Source organism: Herpailurus yagouaroundi, unplaced genomic scaffold, assembly GCF_014898765.1.
Source record: "Herpailurus yagouaroundi ecotype Mexico unplaced genomic scaffold, PumYag 222, whole genome shotgun sequence".
In the NCBI taxonomy this organism is placed as follows: Eukaryota; Metazoa; Chordata; class Mammalia; order Carnivora; family Felidae; genus Herpailurus; species Herpailurus yagouaroundi.
The window spans coordinates 4,031,178-4,057,950 of record NW_024412453.1 but is presented as its reverse complement, the minus strand read 5'-3'; the positions used below and the strand labels follow the sequence as shown (position 1 = coordinate 4,057,950).

The 26,773-nt window shown below is 42.2% G+C and overlaps 1 protein-coding gene across 1 annotated transcript in view; it reads right to left on the bottom strand.

Annotated features, from left to right (window-relative positions):
- Positions 1-633: 633 nt before the first annotated feature.
- The window catches only part of GPR139 (G protein-coupled receptor 139), a 40,207-nt gene continuing 14,067 nt past the window's right edge, over positions 634-26,773 (bottom strand). The window contains exon 2 of the mRNA XM_040458896.1: positions 634-2,855. Coding sequence (XP_040314830.1) covers positions 1,921-2,855 — 935 coding nt within the window. The 3' untranslated portion in view covers positions 634-1,920. The remainder of the gene's footprint in view (positions 2,856-26,773) is intronic.

Genomic DNA, 26,773 nt, shown 5'->3' with positions numbered 1-26,773 from the left:
ATGACCTAAAATTATATTGACTTAGTATTGAGGGCATTGACTAATTGTTTAGGGCTTGTGTTGCACTGGGGCCTTTTCTACCATACTCATTTTATTGCAGATTTCCTTAAAAAGGGTAAACACGTCTTCCAATTTAGGACTAAAAATATAGTAAGAATCCAGCCTGAGGAACCAAGTGTTCCAGGAGGACTGTTTGCTTTTTGTTTGCTCACCAAAAACACCATACAATTCCAAAATCATTTTGGGAGATTTCTTCCAGAACACAGATAATTTCAAATACTGGTAATCTGGAAGAGAAATTAAAAAAAAAATTTTTTTTTCAACGTTTATTTATTTTTGGGACAGAGAGAGACAGAGCATGAACGGGGGAGGGGCAGAGAGAGAGGGAGACACAGAATCGGAAACAGGCTCCAGGCTCTGAGCCATCAGCCCAGAGCCCGACGCGGGGCTCGAACTCACAGACCGCGAGATCGTGACCTGGCTGAAGTCGGATGCTTAACCGACTGCGCCACCCAGGCGCCCCTGGAAGAGAAATTTTTAAAAAGCTAAATAAGTGGAACTCCAGCATGGTTTCCCTTTTAAAATACATTACTGGATACATATAAGCCTAATATAATCAAACATGTGTGGGCATGTGTGTGTACACACATGAGTGGCAAATCCGAGGGAAGCCCCTATTAATTACATCAGAGAGCTCTTCTTGCCTTGGACAGGCAAGGGGAGAACAGCTAAATAAATTCATATTTTATCATTTTGCAAAGGATCTGAATTAAGTAGCTTCACTGAAAACTGGTACCACCCTTTTGAGCCATATGCATCAAAGGGCACACAAGCAGACAACATGGGCACCTTTCCGTGTGAATTTTATCTGCATTTGTGGCTGAATAGTAATACCAGGTAGACTGTGGGGCAGAGCTAAGAATGTCTCCTTTCACACCTGGAGGGCTACAGTTCCTGACCCTTGAAAATTAAGTCCAGTTTGGAAGTCACTTCAGATAAAACAATTTGGTGAGGGCTTCAGCAAGCAAGGAGGCAGGGTTGTCAACTCTACATGTAAAAGGCTTCTCCAGGAAGCTTAAGTGGCACTGCAATAAGAAGCTATTTTGAGTAAAGGGATCATACACAGCTGACACGGGATGGATCGAAACAATGGCAAGAGTGGGCTTATTTTTTTGTTTTTCTGGGCTCAAGAGATCCTCCTTCCCCCCTACGCACCAGGCAGGGGTCTTTGTTTTGGAGGAGATAGATAAAATCTATACATAATGACAAATAGAAAGCCTGCATTTTAGACCCAAATCTGAGGGTCATAGTTATGTTGGTTTGAAGCCTTTCCAAAGAAGCTCTGGCCAGAGTTTGGATGGGATTAATACTTGCTTGTCCCCTTACAGTGTCATTCTGTAGCTTAGGGTTCCAGGGCCACTTCAAGACCACAACCTTCTCTAGGACAAAGGGCACCTTGGAAAAATCCCAAATCCCAATGGTCAGCATTATTAGCTGCTGGGGATGGCACAGGGAAGCGATGGTTGACCTCAGCTCTTAGAGGAAGAGTGTGGACTCAGCTACCTGCTATTGTGGCTTGGTGTGTCACATAAATGAGAGGTTCCCAATGACTGGATGGTGCCAAGGCAAAGTCATAGACTATTTCTTTCCTGTGTCCTCATTGGCCACAGGATGATGACACAACCTCTAAAGACATCTTCAAACTGGTAGAAATTCTGCTGTCAAGTGACGTTGTGAAAATAAATGCACAAATGAAAACAAGATTGATGCTTTTCTTTCTTCTCTTCCATCTTTTCTCATCTACCAGTCTGAGGGTTGCTCAGTCTGTGGAGATAGGAAATCAGGTTAGCACTTTTAAGTGGGCTACCCTCCCATCTGGAAATAGATTAGACAGAGGCACTAGGTGCCAAACCTGTGAGGTCATGGGGATACTTTTATAGGTTTTCCATTTTTGTCATACTGGTACACCAGCATCTTGATACAGTGTGAGTTGGCTGGTGAGATCCAGGGGCTACTTGTTATGGAAAAGTTATGGTTGGTGTAGAACTGTACAGGTTGCTTTTGGCACTTGAAGAAGGCCTTGAGCGTGGCGGCCGCCATAGTGCGGAACCTCTTGCTGATGAAGCAGTAGAGGAAGAAGTTGATGGCTGTGTTCAGAAGGGCCAGCATGTTGGCAATGTCGGACATGATGTGCACCAGCCAGCGGTTTTGGATAGGTGCCCCATAGAGGTGGTAGAGAATCATGACGATGCGGGGGGCCCAGAGTGTGGCAAAGATGGAGGTAATGGTGAACAAGATGGCAGTAGTTTTCCCTGTGGAATAGCCACGGAGACGAAAATTGCTTTTCCTCCTGAGCTTGTACACAATGATTGAGTTCAAGATGAAGAAAATGGAGCAGGGCACCAAGTACACGGTGAAGCAGTGAATCCAGATAAGGACGTGATGCATGGAGGTGCTGATGTAGTCTTCAGTCCAGATGTTGGGCCACCAGTAGTAGGGGATGCTGGTCAGGAAGCAGGTGATGTAAACACTTACAATGACTTTCCGGGTGCGGGCTGGGTAGGAGACCGTGTGGTACTTGAGTGGGTGGCAGACTGCGATATACCGATCAATGGTTAATGGAACAGTAATCCAAATAGAAGTGTGGATGGATGAAAATTCCAGCACTTCTATGATCTTATTGGGCACCTGAGGCATCTGCATGTTCAAGATGAAGTCTTCCAACAGGAAGTCCACAAACACAATGAAAAAGAGGACCAAGATGTCAGCAGCAGCAAGTGCCAAGAGATAGTTGTAGGAGGACTTCTGCCTTCTAGCTACCAGCTGAGAGAGAATGATCACTGTCAGGATATTGGCTGTGGAGAGAAGAGAATCTGGTTTATCTCTGAAGTCAGATGACTTCATTGGCTAATATAGGGCCCTAGGCTTATGTTTATGGGTACTTCCATGGAAGCCAAAGGGACCAAACCAGTGCTTTTGAAAGAGTCTCTACACTACAAATTGTAGCTCATGCAGCCATCTGGATACTATTTTGACAAAATTACATACTCGTAATTTAATATTGTAAGAATAAAAAAACTATTCCTCACAATCATTGGAGGTGGTGTTGCCATTATTCTCACTTCAGAAATGAAACTGGGGCCCAGAGGGCTTAAGGAATTCACTTAAAGTCACACAGTTAGTAAGTGCTGGCGACAGGAACCAAGCCTAGATCCCCTAATCCGAAATCCCATGCTCTTTCTTGTGTCCTCATGCATGCAGGAAAATATGGGGTGTTCCCTGCTTCATGTGTTCAGGTAGGAGACTAACCTCTTAAGAACCTTTTTGGAACCTGGATTTTAGGACCTTTCCTTTTTATGTAGGTTTAGTATTGATGGAGTGGAGAAGATCAGGACCTTCAGATTAATTTAAAGATAAATTGTATTTATTTTTTAGAGTAGGTGCCGATGGTCTCTGATTTATGATGGTTCAACTTACGATTTTCTGCCTTTACTGTGGTGCAAAAGCTATAGGCATTCAGTAGAAATTGTACTTGGGATTTTGAATTTGGATCTTTTCCTGGGTTAGTGATGTGCGGTATGAGACTCTTGTTATGCTGGGCAACAGCAGTAAGTCAGAGCTCCCAGTCAATCACGTGATCATGAGCTCTTACAACTGACACACTTGGGAGAGAGCCAAAACATAAGAGACTGTTAAAAACTGAGAACAAACTGAGGGTTGATCGGGGGTGGGAGGGAGGGGAGGGTGGGTGATGGATATTGAGGAGGGCACCTTTTGGGATGAGCACTGGGTGTTGTATGGAAACCAATTTGACAATAAATTTCATATATTAAAAAAAAAAGATTTAAAAAAAAAACTGACACACTTAACGACCATCTGTACCTGTATAACCATTCTGTTTCTCACTTTCAGTCCAGTATTCAAAAAGCTTTGTGTTAGATGATTTTGCCCAACCATAGGCTAATGTAAATGTTCTAAGAATATTTAAGGTAGGCTAGGCTAAGCTATGATGTTCAGTAGATTAGGTGTATTCCATGCATTTTCAATTTTTATAATGGGTTTATCAGGATGTAACTCCATCGTATCATGGAAGAGCTGTAATCTACAATAGGGTACATAATTAGAAATAATATCAGGGAGAAGTAAATTTCCCTTCTTGTTCTCCAACCACCCAAATACCCCTCCCTCAGGGCAATCACAGTAATAAATAGTCTATCCTTATATATGTCTTTATAATATATATAGTTTTTGAACAAACAGTAGCAATATATTATTTTTCTTGGTGTGTGATTTGTTTTGAAAATGCATGCATATAATTTCTTCTTCTAAAGTTGTTGTTTTTTTTTTTTTAAGTAATTTCTGTACCTAACATGGGGCTTGAATGACTTTGAGATCAAGAGTCACATGCTCTTCCAACTGAGCCAGCCAGGTGCCCCTTGACATGCATGCATATAATTTCTGATCAATTAAAAAAAAAGTCTCTCTGAATAAGACACATCTGGAAAGTTGTTAGGGACTCATTCTAAAATGATATTCCAGTGGATAATATCTATAAGTCATTCTGCACATTGAATCTCATTAATTTTCAGTCGACACTATTAATCCTATTTTGAAAACAGGAGTATCAGAGAATTTATGTCTCTTTTCTGAAGTCTGGTGGTAGAGTTGGCATCTGAATCTCTCTTAATCTCACTTTTTAAAATGTTATACAACAGTTCACTTGTAAAATTAGCTTGTAATATACATATCCTGGTGCACTCTTCACTCAGATTAAATAAATTTTAACATTTTAACATATTTGTTTCAGTTCTTAAAAAAAAAGAACTGACACTGTAGATACAATTGAAGTCCTCTTTGAAATTGTCCCAGGCCCATTCTTTTCCTTCCCTCCTTCTTTCTCTGTCTCTAGAGGCAAACCCCATGCTGTAATCTTCAGGGCCACATTTGCATACCCTTACTTTTCTTTAGATTGGACCATCCATTCTATATGCTTCTGTTTCCACTCAACATTATGTTTTAGAGACCATATTGTTGATACATGCAGCTCTCATTCACTCATTTTAATGACTATATAGGATTCCATTATATAAAATTACTGTAATTTACTTATTCGCATATATGTACAGAGACAAATCTGTACATATATACACATGTCTGTATATATTTCTGTATAACAGGCATGTATAGGCATGTACACACATGTATGTCTACATAATATGTGCATATATACACATATAGACATACGTGTGTGTGTGTGTGTGTGTGTGTGTGTGTGTGCGCGCGTATAAAACAATGTACATTTAGGGGCACCTGGGTGGCTCAGTTGGTTAAGCCTCCGACTTCAGCTCAGGTCATAATCTCACAGTTCTTGAGTTCAAGCCCTGCATCAGGCTCTGTGCTGACAGTCCAGAGCCTGAAGCCTGCTTCAGATTTGGTGTCTCCCTCTCTGTCTCTCTCTTGGACCCACCCCTGCTGACACTCTGTCTCTCTCAAAAATAAACGTTAAAAAAAATTAAAACAAAAAATAAAACAATGTACAGTTAAATTAGTCCCAAGGTTTTGCTATTAAAAACTGCTGTAGTTAACAGCTTGATATTTGAGAGTTTCTCTTGGGTAACATACATGTACAAGTATATTTATTATGTTCTAGAGTAAGTGCATCTTTATCTCTACCATCTATAGCTGAATTGGTCTGTAAAGTGGTTTTACTAACTTACATTCCCAACAGCAGGGTATGAGAGTTCTAGTTTCCTCATATCCTCTCTGTATTTCCTACTGTTAGTTTTTGTTTTTAAGTCTGTGCTATTCTTGCTCTTTTTCAAAGCACTTTGAAATAATATTTTGAAGCAGTGAAGAGTTAAGCATTTATGATATTTATTAGCCAGAATTCAAACCCAGGACCAATGCCCATGCTCTAAACCACTCTGCAATATGAATAATTCCAGGTAGTGGTGGGGGTACCATGCAGGTATATTACAGTGTGTACAAAAGAGAAAAATAATGAGTAAATTCTATTTGAAGTCACTACTTAAGAAAAGAGGTCCTGGGGCGCCTGGGTGGCTCAGTCGGTTAAGCGTCCGACTTCAGGTCATGATCTCACGGTTCGTGGGTTTGAGCCCCACATCAGGCTCTGTGCTGACAGCTCGGAGCCTGGAGCCTGGAGTCTGCTTCGAATTCTGTGTCTCCCTTGCTCTCTGCCCCTCCCCCACTTGCACTCTGTCGGTCTCTCTCAAAAATAAATAAACATAAAAAAGAATTAAAAAAAAGTCCCATTAAAGCAAAGTTTTTTTGTATTTGTAAACACGAAATTTCAAAAGTTTATTTGTGCATTCAACAGTGTTTTTGTGCATTGATTATGAGCTATGCCCTGGGAGGAGATGTTGACCAAAATAGACATGGATGGTCTTGCCTTCATGGAGTTTAGAATCTTTTAGGCAAAAAACCAAAAAGTTAACTGAAGAGCCACAGTAGAAAATATGTAACTGGAAGCTGTAAGTGGTATGAGTGATAAATAAAAGATTTACTGAGGAAATGATGTTCAAGCTGAAATTTGGAGAACCAGGAGGAAGTAAATAGGCAAAAAGGGTGAGAGTAGAAAGTGTGTTTCAGGCAAGGAAAACGGCATATGCAAAGGCCCTGAGATGGCAAAAGCATGAAGAGTTGGGTTTATTAAGGCAAGGAATGCTAATGTTAATTTTCTACTTGCTTTGTATACATTTTTGTTCTCTCTCTCTTTTAAAAATTTTTAATGTTTATTTATTTTTGAGAGAGAGAGAGACAGAGCCTGAGTGGGGAGGGGCAGAAAGAGAGGGAGACACAGAATCTGAAGCAGGCTCCAGGCTCCGAGCCGTCAGCCCAGAGCCAGGTGTGGGGCTTGAACTCACAGACTGCAAAATCATGACCTGAGCTGAAGTCAGAGGCTTAACTGACTGAGCCACCCTGGCGCCCCTTCTCTTTTTTTAATAGAATGCACATTTTATTTTATTTTTATTGTAGAGAGAAAGCAAGTTGGGGAGAGGGGCAGAGGGAGAGAGAGAGAGAGAGAGAGAGAGAGAGAGTCTTAAGAAAGCCACATGCTCACTGTGGAGCCCGACAGGGCTCAATCCCATGACCCTGGGATCATGACCTAAGCTGAAATCAAGAGTCGTATGCTCAACCGACTGAGCCACCCGAGCACCCACACACTCTTGCTGTATTGTGTTGAAAAATGTTCCAAAATGTTTTATTCATTTAGAAATCTTTTCAAAAAGTATTTAGCATCTACCTTCTGTGTGCATGGGCCCATGGTAGAAACAAATTGGTGTTCAGAGTCTCCACTCAGAAAGTATAGAAAAACACACAAGTAACTAAGTATTAAAGAGATAAATGAGAGGGGCGCCTGGGTGGCTCAGTTGGTTAGGTGTCTGACTTCGGCTCAGGTCATGATCTCACGGTTTGTGGGTTCGAGCCACACATCGGGCTCTGTGCTGAATGCTCGCTCAGAGCTTGGAGCCTGCTTCAGAGTCTGTGTCTCCTCTCTCTGCCCCTCCTCTGCTCATGCTCTGTCTCATTCTGTCTCTCAAAAATAAAGATAAATTAAAAAAAAAAAAGATAAATGAGAGAGAACACACAGGTGATTTAAGAGGGATTGGTGAACACACATAGAATGATTTGGGGGAAGGTGTGGGTCAAAAGTCTGGCTACTTTGATCTAATCATATACACTCAGGGCTTCGTAAATTCAAGCTGTAAAATCAGGTCTGATGGTTACGTATCAAAGAGCGTCAGGACTCTGGATTAAGTGTGTGGAGTCTGGGGCTGGGCTGCTGGAGTTTAGTCCTGGCCCTACTGCTTATTGGCTCTTTGCCTTTGGGCAGATTTATTCAATCTCTCTGCATGTCAGTTTCCTTCTTTATAAAATCAGGTTAATAAGAATATCTCCTTGAGAGGGTTGTTTTGAGAATCAAGTGAGATAATTTTTACAAAGTGTTTAGAACAGTGCGTGGCATGTGGTTAAGTTTTCAATGAATGTTAGCTATTGACTGAGAGTCCACTCCTTTAGCAAATTTTAGCAGAGCATTTCCTCTGTGCCAGGCATTGTATGAGGTGTTGGAGATGCAGGGGTTAACAAAATGCACAAGTTGCTTTATTGTATGGTGAGGAAGACAGACAATAAATAAATATAAAAATGTACAAGAGAATTTCAGACAGCATACTATCCAGAATAAAACCCAGGGATGAGACAAATTGATGGGAGATTATTCTTTAGGTTAGGAAGTGACATTTGAGTTTAATTAAGGGTGGAAAGAAGGTTATCTGCCATGAAAAGATTTATGGGAAAGGAATTCTAGGCAGTGGGAATGCCAAGTGCGAAGGCCCTGAGGTGGGAATGAATATGGTATTCATGGAACAGAAAGAAGGCCTCTTATCAGTCCTATTATCATCCCCATTTTATAGATGAGGAAACTGAGGATTGGATCTTTAGGTTATTTGCCCAAAGCCACATCCGGAGTAAGTGGGAGAGCCAGAAAGTGACTCTAGTTCTTTCTGACTTTATGGCATGTCAAGTTCTGTGTTGTTTATTTTTGATCACAGGAAAGGGTTCTCAGCTGGAGGAAAGTGATTTCCTGTTTCCTGGGTTGCCCCTGACTTAGAACTAAGTGCTGTCATTTCTCTCCCATGTTCCTGCCCCACCTGCCAGCCTATAAGGAAGCAGGAATGGATAAATGCTGGGGTCTCCCCAGGGGGGGAAAAAAAAACTTACTATATGTTCGGCAGGGAGTGACTCTTCACCACTGTCTCTTACTCCCCAGATGAATGCTATTTGAAGTGTGGTGCTAAAAATTTTCCATATCCAAGCTCTTTAAAAAATATTTCAGCCCCATCTAATTAATGCTTTAAGTCAGGCAAGTCATTGAGTCCAAACGAAATTGCTACATATTCCTATTTGACATTTCCTTAAGTTTCTGGTAATTGTCTCTCTTGAGAAACTAACCCGCAGACACTGAGTCTCCCGTTTCTTTTGTACAGATAGGTTTGCCCCCAAGGCAACATCAAGCACACTTAGGAGATCCTTAGGATGAGAGAGCATGTGTGAGCCACAGAAACTTGGAGGGGAATGGAAAGATGCCTGTGTATTGATTTTCTGAAAAAGAAATGAGAAGGTAGAGTTTTCAACTCTTAAGGTTTCACATTTGCTGTAATTACATCAAGAAATCCCTTCATTTCTTTGGTGGCACGTTTTCCCCCAAAGAAAAGGAGTGGTGTTGACAGGGTCTGTGCGTATTTATCATGGGTGAAACAAACAAACAAACAAACAAACAAAGAAAACAACCAAAGAAACCCAAGTCATCACCGCCTGATATTCTATTTCTGAGGTTTTCTCTCAAACTAACCAGCCCAAGACTCTGTTGTTGTGGAAACCTAAGCAAGCCCCAGTGAACTTCACAATCAAAATGTCAATGCTTCAAAAAAGCAAATCCTTTCTGTCAATGGTGTCACAGGGCAGTTTTAAGCTCCTGGGTAATAGAAAGCCCGTGTTTTGTGATTGCAAAGCTTCTTGGTTATATTCTTGGGGGAATTAATTTCCTGTACTTTGCAGCTTACTATGCTCAAACCTGAGAGGATTTGGGGAGTGGCTGAAAGAACAACATGGGTTTGGCTGTCAGACCCTACCACCGAATGGCCTACTGGTGCAGAGGTAAAGGGTCAAAGTTTTCCAGAGGTATTTTCTGTGTCTGTGAGGAGTATACGGTTCTGTAGGTTCCTTAGAAGAAGTAGCTGGAACAGAGAGCATTGACTGGGAGTTTTGAGTTTATCTCTCTCATTTCTGCTGGATTTCTTTTTTTTTTTTTTTGTCATTGAAAATTAGTTTTTTCAATTACAAAAGTAAAACATATACTTATAAAAACTTAAACATTATATTGACATGTAATTATATTATTATTAGCTCATTTTTATTGAGCATTTACTTGTAAGCATCTTAACAGACCATATATCACTTAATTCTTCACAACCACCTATGAGGTTGGAACTATGATTTGAGAGCATCAAGGCTCAAGAGAGGTTAAGAAACTTGTTCGAGGTCACACAGCAAGCAAGTGGTGATCTAGGACATTAAACCAGGCTTTCTGCCTCCCAGTTTATATATTTAACTACTACATTAGACATTGGAATGTGAAAGTCTGTCCAAATCCCATTTTCCAAAGGTATTGTAGTGCCTAGTCTCATAGATAGCCCTTGATGAACCACATGTCTGAATATTCATGCCTTTGGGTAGTCTCCTCCCCTTGAATTGGAGCTGCTCCTGTGATTTACTTTTGAGCAATAGCCTATGGGTCTGTACATACAGGGGTGACCTTGTATGTACAGGTAATATGTGGGCCTTCTGAATACTTGGTCTTGGGATGTTCCATTTTGGAACCCAGCTATGAGAAGCCCAAGTCAGATGGAAAGGTGTGCAGGACTCTGGTTGAAAGCCCCAGGTGATCTCATAGCCGAATCCAACATTAATTGTCAGCCATTTGAGTGTGCCATCTTTGATGTCCAGCTCAGTGGAACCCCAAGTGACAGCAGTTATTATAAATTATAAATGTAATTAGTAATAATAATTACTGCTACACAAGGAGATCATACAATAAAACTGTTGTGCAAATTGATTTTTTTTGAAATTAAAAATAAATCGTGGATTTTTTCCCATGTCAATAATATTCATGAAATATTCACCTATGGCTGAACATTATTTATTTTATCTTATTTTTTGTTTGGCCACTGTAGAACTTCATTAAGCATCTTTCCGTTTATCTGTAGAATAAATTCCCAAAAGTAGAAATGCTGGTTTAAAGGGTAACACAGTTTTTTCCCCTTCTTCCTCCCTCTCTCCCTCTTTCCATATCTCTCTTTCTTCCTAAAGGCAGCTAAGAAAATTTGTAAAAAGGAAAAGAACTCAGTTGAAACTACAAAAGGATTTAGATTAGGCACCAAGAAGAACTTTTTGATTATAATGGCTGCTATGTGAATGAGAGCAGGCCAGACACCACAGTTGCTTGGTTCATGGAGGTCTTCAGAAAAGGACAGAGAATTTCTTATCTGGGCTGATTCCTGAGGTTCCCTTCTGCAAATCCTCTTTTTCTGCATCCTAAATTATGTTCTTGTGAATTTCACCATCCTTGGTGACTTAAATGCATCTCTCCTCCTTAAAGTTGTCTGTTTTTTGCACTGGAAGAGTTAGGCCTGTTGTCCTACAGAAGTACAAGGACCCCTAACATTGTAAGCAATTTCAATGGTATTATTTTAGCTGTTCCTGGGAGATGCCCCAAGGATAGATTTTTAGGAGAAGCAATGTTTAAGCCTCCCAGGCAAGAATTCAGCACTGCCTTTGTTTAGATCAGCTGGGGAGTGGAGATTGAATTGTGTGATGGGCATTGACTCTTGGAGGTTGTCATCTTCCTCGCTGTTACCTGTTCCACTCTGGATCTTGGAGGGTAGGGAAGAAGAGGGAATAAAGCATGATGCTGACGACTTGGTGTTCAGTCTTTTTGGCCTCCATGGATGGTACTAGAAGGTCTTCAGGTGGTTCTGCCCTGAGGGCTCCTAGGAGAGGAGCAGGGAAGGAATTGAGGGTAGCTGTCTTGCGATGTGGTTCCAACCTCAGGCACTACTAGCTGGCCAGTGGCCATCCTGTCTCTTCATTGTTCCTCTTGCTCCAGGGCAGAAGTTTGGGAATGCAAAAGTCTTTCTTGCTTTTGGTTATTAATGGCACAAAACTGACTGTGGACTAGTGAGGACAGGCAGTGGGTCCCAACCCTCACCCTATGGGAAAGGCAGTCCTTGAGGGATGGCTTCCAGATTCCCAGGAGGGCTCTAAAGAGCCATTTGGGTTTGTTGTTGTTGTTCTTTGCAGGCTTAACCTCACCCAAAATATCCAGGTACATAAGAACCTATCCTAGTTGGAAGAGTTTGTGAAGTGTAGTGTTAATCTCTCTGAGCCTCAGTTCCTACACCTGTGAAATGGGCATCATAATAAACATACCCCCGTGGGTTGTTATAAAGATACATGAAATACCGTGTGTGTAATGCTTAGCATAGTTTTTGGCACATAATGAGCCCTCAGTAAATTTTACCTGTTGTTTCTTTTTACACCTATGTTACCTATTGTTACATTTTACACCTGGCAAGTGCAGTTCAGCAGACAATTATTGAGCTAGAGGCCAGACACTGTGCTGGGAGCAGAGATGAGTCAGAGAGAGTCTGAGCTCTCCAGGAATCCCAGAGAAGATTCTAGTTTCCCTTAAACTATAATTCCAGGCACTAATAATCCTGTCACCCTATCCTGAAATTCTTTATTGCCTCTAACTTAATCCCTCTAGCTGCAGTGGTATTCCGCCGGCTACTCCTCACTTTGTTTCTCTGCTTGGTGGAGAGGAACGCTGGCTGTTATCTAGGGCCCTGAAGAGCCATTGTTACACGATGACTCAGTTGTCTCTTGCTTTCTCTGAAATAGCCTTTGTTCTTTTAAAATTTTAGTTTTGGGGCGCCTGGGTGGCGCAGTCGGTTAAGCATCCGACTTCAGCCAGGTCACGATCTCGCGGTCCGTGAGTTCGAGCCCCGCGTCGGGCTCTGGGCTGATGGCTCAGAGCCTGGACCCTGTTTCTGATTCTGTGTCTCCCTCTCTCTCTGCCCCTCCCCCGTTCATGCTCTGTCTCTCTCTGTCCCAAAAAAATAAATAAACGTTAAAAAAAAAATTTTAAATTTTAGTTTTTATTTTGATAGCTCTTTAATTTTCTTTGTAGCTTTACTATCATGTTCTTCTCTATTTTCTTGTGGAGACCCCTATTTGTCACCGCATTTAGCACTGGAGTGGATTATTTTCAAAGCTAAGGGTAGTATTTCCTCTATTTCTACAGTCTCATGTGAAGGGTGATTGCACAGCCTGAGACAGGAATGGCAAAACACGATTCATCTTCAGTCTTTTGGTAGTGGCTACCATGTTCCCTGTTCTAAAACCATGCCTGAGTTTAGTAGTGCTGTGTTGGATTAGTGATATTTGCCATGGTGGAACAAATGCTGTGGATTTGCCCCGGGGGTTTGAGCCCTGGATACAGGATGCAGTCTTCCTGGCTTTTCCTAGAATCTAACAAAGCAGTGGTTTCCATTGTAGACCAGAACTAGTTGAGATCTAGTAAGGCTGACCCTTGCAGATGAATAGTCGGCAAGAGCTAAGATGGTTGCCAGGGTAGTCTGACTCAAGACAATGGGGGAAAGTGAATTAGTACCTGGACTGGTCATCACATTCATCTGGGCCAATCATTTGGCCTTCTCTTGACTGCAAAATTCCTTCTGACTTTTTGACCAGGAGCACCGTCTTGGGGTAACCATGACAACTGCTAGGTCTCAAGTTGGCCAATAGACTCAAAAGTTTCCAAACCATACTGCTTGGTGCCAAAGTTTATTTTCTTATGACTACTATACATTGAGCACCTACTATGAGCCTCTTGGCTCTGTAGAGATGAGGTGATTTTATGTGATTCACTGATGAATAATTTTACTTTTTTTTTCAATATATGAAATTTATTGTCAAATTGGTTTCCATACAACACTCAGTGCTCATCCCAAAAGGTGCCCTCCTCAATGAATAATTTTACTTTAAAAGTTATGTGTTTAGTTTAAATGGAGTTAGAAGAATGTTAATTTTTCATTTAGGGTAGTGATTAAAAACATGCTTATAAAATAAGTTCAGTTCATTAAGAAAATGAGTTGATTTAAAGAAAGATGTGAGGGCATAACAGTGCAAAGAGAATGTAGGCTCTGGTCTCCATTTACAAAGAAGGAAACTGATGAAGGGAAGGTTAGGCACCTGTCCAACATGGCACAGCTGGTAAGTCGAAGAAGTATCTTGAAAGCACTCAGTGGTACCATCCTGGGTCAAGTGATAGATGCAGCTGTGTTTTTATGGCTCCAGGGTTTGTTGCAAACACAGATAGGGGCAGAGCTTGAGTGTCTGTCCAGCAAACATAGAATGTAAGAGTTACCAGAAGGGACAGGGTCCTTAAAATGACAGGCATATATTTTGGAGTATAGATGAATTGCACTCAGATCTGCTCCTTTCTAGCTGTCATTCTTGGACAAGTAACACCAGAAGCTTCAGCATCCTCCTCAGTAAAGTAGGAGAACCAGTGACATGTGTTTCCCAGAAGATTGTTGGGGAATCAGAGGAGGTCACATGCATAAAGCTCTTGGCACAGAGCCTGGCATGGGCAGAGTGGACAGTAAGTGGCCACGATTAGTTAGTATGCATGAGTGTGATGACTAGTCCTGTGAAGGAGATGATCTGAACTAGGTGAAGGCTTGACATGGAGGAAGAATCACTGGCAAGTCTAGGCAGGGGATTCTCCTGCTGTATTTCTTGAGGATGGGAGAATTGGCTGTAGAAAAGACCTCTGACTCATTATACTTGGTCAATGAAAGTGTCCTTAACACTGCTGTCTGAGATACATGTGCAAGTTGTTAATGCAGAGTAAACCCTAAGAGTTCTCATCGTAAGGAAAAAAAATCCTTTTCTCTCTTTGCTTTCTCTTTTAATTGTAGCTGTTTGAGGTGATGGATGATAAGCTTCTTGTGGCCATAATTTCATAATATATGTAAGCCAAACCATTATGCTCTATACCTTAAACTTATACTGCGATGTAGGTCAATTATATCTCATTAAGATGGGGGAAAAGTGTGCCTAGGCATCCCAATTTTGTTGGGAAATGCCTCAGGCTTCAATTAGGTTCTGACATAGACCTGTGTGTGCCCGTGGACAAGCCATTTCCCTTCTCAGGGCTTCAGCTTCCAGAGCTGCAAAAATGAGCCAGTTACCAATAAAGCAATAATAATAAAGATAGTATCATAGCTCGCATCAAGTTAGGGTGAGTGGTAGTTTGACAGATACACAAGACAAGGAAGGACTCTCCAGGGAGAGTGAACTGCCATGTCCCAAGGCAAAGAGGCATGAGACAGAAGACCCATTACCATTTTTTCAGGGCCCCTGGAAGTTATGAGCACTTACTGTGTTTCAGGCCCTAAAACCCATCCCTTCATATACATGAAACACGTTTCAGATCAAATGTCATCTAATATCATAGTATCTAATATTAAATATCCAACATTTAATCCTTATGAATAAACTAGGCACTCTTTCCATCCCTTTATTGATAAGAAAGACTGAAGGGTTAAGTAGTTGGCTGTTAAGGAATCAAATGCCTCTTCCAGTTCTCCTGTTTATGGATACCTGTTATATTAGAGCTGAGCACATTTAGTAATAACTAATGCATGTATTAATAACAGTTCCCTTTTTAAAACATTTACCCCATGTGGCTCACTTGTTAAGAGGTTTTACTTAACATTAAATTGAATCCTCACATGACGTTGGGAGATATGTACTATTAATATCCCCATTATAGGGATGAAAACACTGAGGCTCAGTGGGTTAAGAAACTGGCCCGAACAGACATCAAGTGTGTCCTGGACTTAGGATTCAAAAACAATTTATTAGACTTAGAGTCCACTTGATGCACGTGCTTGTCCAGATGCTTCCGTAATTAGCTCTAGTGAACTGACCATTATATAGAAATAGGCCAGTTTGTTCTTTCTCTTTCTTTCCTTTTTTTTTTTTTTTAAATATGTGTATCAGCTGGCACTCTCCATTGCCCTTTCCAATATTGAATGATGCTCCCCACTGGCTAATTCTCCCTCGTATTTGTCCCGGGTGCCCAGTTTCAGCCCACACTGCCCATCCCCTGACTTCCAGCTGGTGACTGCCTTGCACACAGGATGCTCATTTGTTTGTGCTGTTTTGTGGACCCAGGGTGATGGTCAGTGGGTGCCAGGGGACCAACAGGAAGTCAGAGGCTTCCGGGCTCTTCATCTAGAGTTCACTGGGGTGTCAGAGGCTAATTGTGGCTCTGCTCGGGTTGTCACTGTTTGATTAAACATCTTGTGCTAAGCACCATCCATCTGCCTCCCAATGGCTGCCAGGGGTAGGTATTTTTAGCTTCGGGCAAATAGCTTATCAATTGTGCATACAAAACACAGTCAACACAAAGTCAACACAAAAAGCCTTGTTTTCCGTTGCCTGTCTTCTTCAGTGCAGGCAAGGAAAAAGGAAGAATTAAATGAAGTTGGTGCTCACTTATTCATTCAACAAACATTTACTGAGCCCCACCGTTACTAGGCCCTTTGCCAGACATGGGTGATGCAGTAATGTGGAAACACACAAGCAGATCAAGTCCACACAGAGCTTACAATGTATGTTGACCAAGTAGAATTCTGTTCTGCTACCTACTAGCTTTGTGGCCTTGGGTAAGTCACGTATTTCTCTGGGCCTTCTTGCACTCAAAAGGCATGTGCTGGACGTGTGCTGTGTGCCATTCACAGTGCTGAGGCTGCTGATGAGGGGAGGTAGATCTCTCTGCTAGCAAGAATGGCAAAGAGTTTGCATGACCAAGCAGCAAGAGTGACTCAGGCTGCCCCAGGCATTTTCTCAGGTCTCTGGGGAGAGAGCAGCAGCAAGGCCCCCCAGTGGGGTCAGGGAACGCTACACAGAGGCATGAAAGAGGAGACCGGGGAGACTGGGCACTCCAACATCCAAGAATGGTATGAGCTAGGGAGGCAGGACTGTGGGCAGCACAGTCAAGAACTAAGAATCTAATAGATATAAGAGATAAATTAAACAAATAATTCTTCAGCCAGTGACCCATGCTGTCTTTCCAGCCTGAAGGCTTTTCTTCTAAGGGGCTACTTCTTAGGGACAGCTGGTTGCCCTGGAGCTAAGACTGTGTATAAATGGCGACAGTTAGCTGGCGACTTTGTACCTCCAGCTGCTTTCCAGTATTAGGTCTGCATCAAGGGTCTCCAACTTAAAAAAAAAAAGAAAAAAGAAAAGCAGTAACATGATGTCAGGAAAAACTTGAACATTCACTAGGTTCCAGAGCACATTGCTACGATTAATCTGTCTACTTATGGTGCCATTGCTATAAACACTACTGGAACTGACCACAACTTTAAAGTCTGCTAGTTTGATGATTCAAGAGGCATTTCGGGGGCTCCCACTGTTATTCCAGAAAGACAAGGGCACAGAGAACAGATTCCAGAGCCAGACTGCTAGGGTTCAAATCTGCCTTTGCCACTTTTTAGCTGTGTCATCCTGGGCAATTTACTTAATAATGTGCCTCAGTTTACTCATCTATAAAAAGGATGATGATTTGGCACCTATCACAGGCTTCTATGAGCATTAAATAAATAAATATAGGGAAGATGCCTAGAACAAGTACGATGCATACTTGTACCATGCATGCTATATAAATTTCACCATCATTACTATTAGAGGGGTTAGAACTCTAGAAGGGCAGGAAGTGTGTCTGTTTTGCTTATTATTACTAATACATTTCCAACCTCTTACACAGTTTCTGACATGCAGTAGCTGCTTAATAAATACTGTTGAATGAATGACTAACTACAAATATAGATTAACACAACATCACAGACACACAGAAGTTCTGGTTAACAATTTTGAATAGACCGGGAGCTTACCAAGGGTTTACTGCAGAAAATGAGTCAGGTGATATGATCAAAGGCAACTGGAAATTAATTTAGTGTTTAGTGTGAGAGAGAGATTATCATTCTTCTCTGAAGAGGATTTGTGCCAGAATCTTCCACGTGAATCCAATTTCGTTCAACATAAATTTAGTGATGCCCACCTACGTGCCAAGCCTGGAATAGGCTCTTGGGAGTACAAGACCAATTCCTTGGGCTCAGAGTGCTCCGAACTTACTGAATCAGTCATACCAAGGCAGCATGAGGAGTCATTCTAAACTTGCTCCTGTCAATGGCTCTATGCCAAGGTTTGAAAATTCAAATGGCAACAGGGCCAGGCAGGTAATATCAATATGTGAGGTGGGCATGCAGGGACCTTTAATGAACTGAGTAGTTCATGCTCTCCTTCAAGAGAGCAGCCACTATTTAGTTCGTCCTGGTGGTTTTCCATGAGGGAATGACAGCCAACTGGCCAGGTCTTCCAGTGCTTTAGGAGAGGCTTTCAAACACCACACACACACACACACACACACACACACACACACACACACACAGTGTGGCCTGTGGGCAACTAGTTTGAGACCTCTGCTCTGTAGCCAAAATCCAGGATTTTTGCATGACCAACAAGACACCTCTCACACCATCAGCTCCCTTCTGCAACTCATGCAAATGCACCTTGCTCTTCACTTTATGAGCTTTTGCCTAAATGCACAGCACTCTTTCTTTCCTTCATAGCACTGAATGGGCTATTTCTTCTGCCTGGAATGCCTTCCTTGCCTGTAGCTCTTTGGCTGGTAGATTTTTTATTTTTAAAGCCTTCCCTGATCTCAGTATGCTGAGTCAAGCATCTCATTGGCTAGAGTATTTAACACATTTTTGTAATGATCTTCTTCAAAATCTTTATTACCCATTCACTGAGAGCCCCTGGGAGGTGGGGACTGTATCTCTTTTCTCTGAACCTTGAGGGTTTGCAGGGCAAAGAGTATGTACTCTATCAACATTTGTAGAATAAGAGTGACGGATGGATGGATGGGTGGATGGATTCCCCATGGCGTTCTTTGTGGAACATTTATCTGCTTGCTGTCAATTTTGTGGTATTCCATTACACACATGATAACTTGATCATATCCCTTCGCTCTGTTTTTTTCTGTCTAAACCCAGTCTCTCTAGGTAGCTTCTTAGGAACTTATTTCTCTTACCTCCTATGATGGATGATGGATCTGAGTTCCCCATTTCCTTGCCTGAACATGACACTTAACTCAGTTTTCTCATCTCTGCAAGGCAGACAATAACATTTTCCCATAGAAGACTGAGCATTTATACCATGCCTTGCATGTAGTCGGTTCTCAAATATTATTCATTTGTCCACCGAGTGTGATAGACAGTTTCTTCCATAGAGCACTAACCCTTTCCCTTGTTGAAAGGTGGAGAGGTTAAGGGCACTGATTCTGAAACCAGGCTTCATGGGCTTGGATCCCAAGTTAGCCAGTTCCTTGTTTTGTGATCTTAAGTTTCTTAAATACTCTGTGCCTTAATGTTCCTTATCTGTAAAAAGGGGATAGTATTACCTGTTTCATAGGGTTCTTGTAAGAACTACATTAAATGCTTAGAAGAATAAATACCTCGTACATAGTGAGTGCTCAACAGATGTTATTTTTGTTGCTCACAGCCCAACCCAAGAGATTCTGGAGTGAGAAGGATTTTGCATTATCACAGACAACTCAGGCCAGCCTCCCTCCCCTTTCTTCTATCACCGATACTGACTCCCTGCTGTGTTCAGGCACTGTGCCACAGCTGTGGATGTCATAGTAAACCCGAAGAAATGGTTTCTTCCTTCCTGGAGCTTCTAGCCTGGCAGAAGCCAGATAGATACCCAGAAAGAAGCTCCATAACAGCAGAAGACAGCATGTTATTGGGAGCACTTGAGAGTGGGTAACCATCTAAACTAGAGGATCACGGAAGGCTTCTGGGAGGAAGTGGCATGTGTGTGCAGTGACATGGAGGAGTAAGAACCGGTTGAGTGGGGAGCAAAGTATGCCAATGAGAGAGAACAAAATGTGCAAAGGTCAAGAGACAAGAAAAAGAGAATGGCTGTTGGAGAAGCTGAAAGTTCAGCATAGAATGGAGGTCACAGACCAGAGGCTTGTGGGGTAGATACCAGGCTGCAGATGTGTCTTTAGGATTTCTGAATCAGTTTGTCATATCTACAAATTGAAGTATTTCATGGCCAATGGAAGATTTGAGCTTCTTTTGAAAATCAGAAGGAGAGGGCACCCTGGGTGACATTTTCATGGGGGCAGGGGTGTTCTCCAGCTTAACCAGTCCCCACCAGACCTCACTCATTTATGTTATCTGCCTGCCCTTGCTGGAGAGAGAGCTGGGAGAGAGGCTTGGTTGGAGAAGTGGTAGAGAAGTAGTAGCACCCGACTCTAATGATTCAGACAGTTTTGCAGTCGTGGTTGAGTTGAATTTGTCCTGAGGAAATGGAGAGTCATTGAAGGGCTTTTCATCCTTAAGGGGTTTTACTAGGTAAGATAGTTGTGGGGTGCCTGGGTGGCTCAGTCGGTTAAGCATCCGACTCTTGGTTTTGGCTCAGGTAATAATTTCACAGTTTCGTGAGTTTGAGCACCACCCTGGGCTCTGTGCTGTGAGCTCACAGCATGGAGCCTGCTTAGGGTTCTCTCTCTCCTTCTCTCTCTGCCCTTCCCTCACTTGCACTGTCTCTGTCTTTCTCAAAAATAAATAAATAAACTTAAACAAAATTTTTTAAAAGATGGTTGTTATTTCTGTATCAAACTACAGATATCCAGGTGGGGATGGGGTAGGTGGGTGGGGGAGTAAAGAACAGAAGGTCCTTTATAAACCTCATTGAAACTTCCAGACATGGGTATTGGTATTGTAGCTTCCTCATAGACCTCATAGACCAAATGCTTGAGAAGTAACATCTCCCCATGTGATGTGTCCCCCTTTCCCTGCTTGGGCTAACAGAGGAAAGTTCCACGGGATCTGAATGTTCAAGAACATTGGAAAATTTCCTGATGCACACAGCCCTGCTGCACACTTTCCAAGGCTGCTGTCCTAATGGACATTCTGTTCCACCACGGGACCTGCATTCTCCCAGTGGATGCCGGGTTGAAGTGGCAGCACCTATGTCAGAGGATGTGGATGGACAGGGAACAGGCCATGCCCAGAAGACAATGTCTAATTACCCTGGGGCCTCGGGAAGCAATTTTCTCTGGCTGCAGAAATTGTTTTGTGCTTCAAGCCCATGCACACAGCCGAATGACATGTAGGTCAAGGAGGCATAATTATATGGAAATGGTTTTATGTTTGCGAACTTCTAAAAACCCACCTCTGCACACTGGGAGGTGCCAGAGAGAGAGTAGCTTCCCCTCTGCCCAAGCTGAATTCAGCAGGTGAAGGATACCTTACTTTCTCATGACTTTGGAGGGGTCTGTTTCTTTTCTGGCTTTGGGGCACATGCCCGAGTGTCATAGAGAAAAAGAATCGTTGCCTTCTGGTGTGCTGGTGATGAGCCTGGGCTCTGGATATAGATCTGACATGTTCTTGCTGTGTGACCTTGGGCAGGTTACCTAACTTCTCTGTGCCTATATTTGCTCATCTGTAAAATGGATCTGATTGTGAGGACTAAGTAAGTTAATGCATAGAAAGTGCTTAGAAGAATATAGGCTGCCTAGTAGACACCACTGGAATTGTGCCCTCTGCTCCTCTCTGCATCCCATCTCACTCATCATCCCTGCTGAGGGGATGTCCCAGCTGAGAGGAACTACTGCACGTGAAGCCCCCCAACAAGCCACATTCTCTCCAGACTTTGACCTTTGCCTATGCAGTTTCCCTTTTCTGTAACACTTCCCCCATCCGCTTTGTCTTGGATGACTCTTGTTCTTGAATCTTCATGAGCCAGCTTGTCCAGCCCCCACATTGATACCCCCTGTGCTTTGCTGTACCCCTTGCCTGTAACAAAACAAACCGCCTCCCTTTCTCCTCTGAGCAGAAATATCATTTCTAAGAGAGAACGAGGAGAATGTTACTAGGAAAAGCAAGTGGGTTTTTAGAAATGAGAGAAATGTAAATAATAGCAGTAGCAGTAATGATGATGATGATGATGATGATGATGATGATGATAAATGTGTGCCTTTTTCTGCCACAAGGGAAGTGGTCTTACTAATGAATAATAGCTTCCACTTCGCAATCCCTTATTGTATGTTAGAAACTGTGGTGGGTGGTTTGCACTTAGTTACTGCTACTCCCGTCATTTTAAAGGTGGGTATTGTTAGATCCTTTCTATAGAGGAGGGAATTTAGAATTAGGTTTAGAGATTTGCCCAAGGTTACACAGCTAGTAAGTCACACAGCCAGGATTTGAACTCAAGTCTGTCTAATTGCAAAGTGTTAACTGCTACACTCTTTAAGAAGGCAGAAGGCCTGGGGGCCAGTGCTTCCAATGACACCTAAATCACCTGCAGGACAACTTGTGCCCTACTGGTCTTCTGGTGTCCTCTGACATGGGCACCATCATTGGGTACTCTATACTCTAGGATGCTGGGCCTTCCTCGCTGCCCTAGGGAAAAAAGGCCTTTCCCTGCCTGCCCATGGTTTCCCAGAATGAATAGGATACTCCTTGTTTGAACAAGGAAAGGATGGGCTGCTTTCTTGGCAGAAGGGAACCACAAGTGCAGAATCAAGGAAGTGTGAAAGCATGCTTTGTTTGCAGCACTGTAAAAAATGCCAGGCTTGGCTGGCATGTAGACCAGAGGGAAATGAGGAATAAGAATTCAAGAATCCAGGGTGATGACCTCAGTGAAATTGCTCTGCGGACTCCCAAGGTTGTTGTGGGGACTGAAGAAGACAACAACATGGGAAGTGGCTTTGCAAACTGGAAAAGCGTTAGACAAATGTTAATTATCACAAATTGTTTCACAGGTAGCCTGATTGGTATCAGGGGCGAGATAGCAGAAAATTAAAATATCTGGTAATTTCTCTTGAATCCACGTTCTCAAAAGCATTCATAAATGAAAAATTCTAATGTCACTGCTCTCCTCTCCTTTTTTCAGCTGAATAGATTGTAAAAGATTTCAGAAGCTAATAAAAATTCAGTCAATTTCTTGGTTATTATCAATGATACTGCCAGGTTTTGAGACTTGCAGTAATGTTTTTGTTGCCCATGTAAAAACCCCATCAGCTAATTCTTGGTCCAAATACCTTTAGAGGCACCTTGTCTTTTCTCTTTCCTTGGTCATCCTGATCCTGGGAGCCCTGGGAAGGCCTGTCTCATTTTGGGCCATATTCCCAGTCACTAGTACAGTACCTGATACATGATGGTACATGGTGGGTACTTGATAAATGTTTAGTGCAGCATTGAGCCTAGATGTCATCATATTACACCTGAGTTACTGAGGGAACTTAGTTCTGTTCCCAAAGCAATGTGTCTGCATTTGATGCAAAACTCAATCCATTCTCTTCATTCTGATAAAATATTATTGGTAAAACTAATTTGACTAATATTAAATATTAAAGCTTCTAACAAAGAATCCAAATCTACAGTGTAGCCAAAATGGTAAAGTGGGAAACTAAAATAAGGAGGATAACTATGTAACTATTTAAGAAGGCATCATCATCATTATTTATTGATAGTATAATGGTATGCTTAGAGAACTCAAGAGAATTAGCTGGAATGTTATTAGAGCCAGCAAGAGAATCCTCAAGAGAACCAAAGCCCAAACGTAATAGCAATTGTTGCTTACACGATGGAATGGGAAGAAGATTCCATTCACAAGCCTCTAAGTGCCAACACCCTCAGAGGCTATATATTCCTAGCAGAGGTGAAGAGAATGGCTTCCTTTTCAATCTTGGGTTGCACTTTGTCTCCTGCATCCCCAACCAGTCCTGCTTGAGTCCAAAGTCTTTCAGCATCTCTCACCAGACTGTTCTGTTGGCTCTGGTTCTTAACAGTATAAAAAATAAGGCTTAAATCCAGTTGGCCTGTTGGGGGAGTTAGATGCCACCCCAATTATCTTGCCAATATCCCCTCAGGGAAGATTTTCTACCTGATTCCTGATTCCTACCTGATTCTACCTCCAACACAGACAGCCTTTACAATTCTATACCCCAGAGGTTAGGTGCCTCAACTCCCCATATCCATTTCAGTGGAAGACATCATAGCTTTAATGAAAGCCCCACTTGGATGATCCTGGAACCAAAGAACTGTTCTGACTAAAAGCACAATTAGTGCTTCAGCTGAGCAGATGACATTACTCCTGATGTCTGGGTTAGAAGCCTGGCTTTGTCATGGCACTAACTGCATGACTTTGAGCCACCTCACAACCTACCATGTGTCTCAGTTTCTTATACCCCATCTGTAGAATGGGGTAATAATAGCTATTATTATTATAGAATATTAGGTATTATAGAATATTAGGTATTATAGAATAATACCGACTTCATGGGTTAGAATTAAGTTAGTTAATTCATTGGAAGTGCTTGAAACAGTGCCCAACAGGTCATAGGCATTCCATTCATGTTAGTTACAATTATGGTAAATAGCTGTTAGTTTAGTTTCTACCATCAGGTCTTCAGTAACTGTGCTCTCCAAGCTTCAACCATGGATACTGCTACATGGGGGATGCGGTGGTAGATGCATGAGTATGGTGTCAGATCACTGGTTTGGGGCTTCGACATCATCCTGAACTTTTTTTCTGAACAGCAAACCATTACACTATAAGGTATACATTTTAAAAGGTAAAAAATGAACATATGCATTTTAAAAGGTAAAAAATGGCCAAATGCTGATAATTTCATATAGTACAACCTTACAATTTTCAATTTACTTGTTTTGCCCACTGGACAGTACACATCTTAAAAGTATGGGCAAAGTTCATTCATCTCTCTCATTCCCAGTTCTTAACAAAGATTCTCATGTGAAGGAGATGCTCCATACGTGTGTATGATGAAGAAAGAGATTTGTGGTCAGAATTCACATTGCGTATTGGGTACCAGATAGGAGGAAGGTGAGTTCCAGATAGTAGGAGCAAAAAAAGTCTGCCCTGTGACCCCGCTGCATTCCCAGCAACCCAACCCAAGACTGGGGTTGATTTCTTCTTTGTCGCATGGTACATGGGCTTCCCTCTTGCTCATATCTTACCAATTTTCATGCTACTGTGAGTTGCTTCTTCATCTCTTCAGCTAGATCGAGTCCTCCCTGAGAGCAGGAACCCAGATCTGTTTGTCTTTGTGTCACCAATAGCTAACACATAATTTGCGAATGAATGAATGAATGAATGAATAATGGAAAGTCCTGGCAGAATTCATAGGGGAGGCTCCATTTTGGGGATCATTCCTACTTCTGACAGCTTTGTATAGGATCTAGCTTTGCTTTTCAGCCTGGCCTACCAGTAGTAACTTGAGAAAGCTATGTAACTCCTCCGAGCTTCAGTTTCATAATGGATGAGAAAGCCCTTTGTAAATTTTAATTCACTTTGCATATTGGCCAGCACTATATTAACATTAATGGCTGTTATCGATGATTCTTTTTAAGCATGAGGAATAGAGCCTGGCACATAATAGGTGGTCAATAAACATTCACCACATGAACTGGATTTGAAATTTTGAGCACTTGACTGAAACTAAGCGCATTTATGGCTGATAACAGAAACCTTGGAAGGATTTGGAAGACCACAGAGTTTTCACAGAAATTGTTTCATTACAATATGCTTCTTTAAAAAAAAGGCAGCTCAATTTCCATTTTGTAGGTTAGGTATGAGGTGGAGAGGGAATTCACCTGCCTGTCCTTGCTCAAAAATAATTTCAAGTAATTAAACCATCTGCTTGGGGAGAGGGCAACGGGGACACTGGGAGAGTCTTCAATCAGGAAGGAGGACATAGTCCCTTTAAATGCCTGCAAAGACCAGGCTGGGAGGGTGAACCAAGACAGAGGTCTGTAGACACAGCATTTGTCTTTTCTGATGCTCTGAATACCAATGTTTGCAGCAGTTCCAGTGGTAAGAGTGGAGTACAAGCAGTGATACACAGGCCTACTCTGTCTTAGCTCTGCTCCTCAGGAGCTGAATTGCCTTGGGCAGGTTATTTTACTTCTCAGAGCCTCAGTTCCCCCATCTACCAGATGGGGATGATAGAAGTACCACCTCACAGGCATTACTTTGGGGTTTAATGAGGCAGTGTGGAATAATGTGTTTGATTCAGTGCTTGGCTTGGATTAAGTGCTTGATAAAGGGTGGTGGTGGTGATGATGATAGTGGTGATCAAGATGTTTTCTTCAGTCTCTTCAAGGTTAGTGTGGACATGACATTAATGGGATAAAGAAGGCAGTCACCTATTCATGTGATGCATCCACCCATCTATCCATTCAGTATTGCTAAGCCCCCTATCATGTGCCAAGGCCCCCCAGAGGGTACTGGCATCATGGAGATGACTCAGATCCCATGCCTATTGGCATGGTTAGTTCAAAGCCTAAGTCTGCATTTTTCGATGCCCTTAGGCAAAGATAAGTTTGAGGTCCCACAGGAATTTAAATGCTTCACCCTTACCCCTGTTGTAGAACTTGTCATATCACATTATGATTACTGACTTGCTTTTCTACCCATCTAGACTGTGAATTCTTTAAGGGCAAGGGCCATGCCATGTTTATCTTTGTCTTTCGCTCATCTTTATCCCCTAGAATTCCTGGCACAAAGTATGAAATGAAAAGAAATCTGGCCTCATGTAATGGAGCCAGATCTTTAACATAGCCTAAGGAGTCCAGGTGAGGATTTGATAGGAAATCCTTGTCAGTCTTAAGAAAAAAAATCCTCTATTAAAAACCTACCATGTGCCAGGTACATTGTCTTGTGTATTCCCCTCAACAAGGGGTGCATCCTTGTTACTTATCCTCATTTTACAGATATGGAAATAGACATTCAGGGAAGCTAATTGCACACAGCTGGAAAGTCCAGTGGATCTCAAACCCAGGTTTTCACCAACTTCCCTTCTTGCAGGAAAGCATATAGTGTGGTTCGAAAGCATAGATGCGGCTAAAAGCGTGGTGGTATAAATGGATATGGGATATATGTACGTATGTGTTAAGCTTTAGACAGTAAGACAGTAAATTTAAAATCCTGTAGGAGCAAGGTAGGGAACAGAAGTGAGAGAAACAGGCCAGGTGTGTGTGTGTGTGTGTGTGTGTGTGTGTGTGTGTGTGTGTGTGTG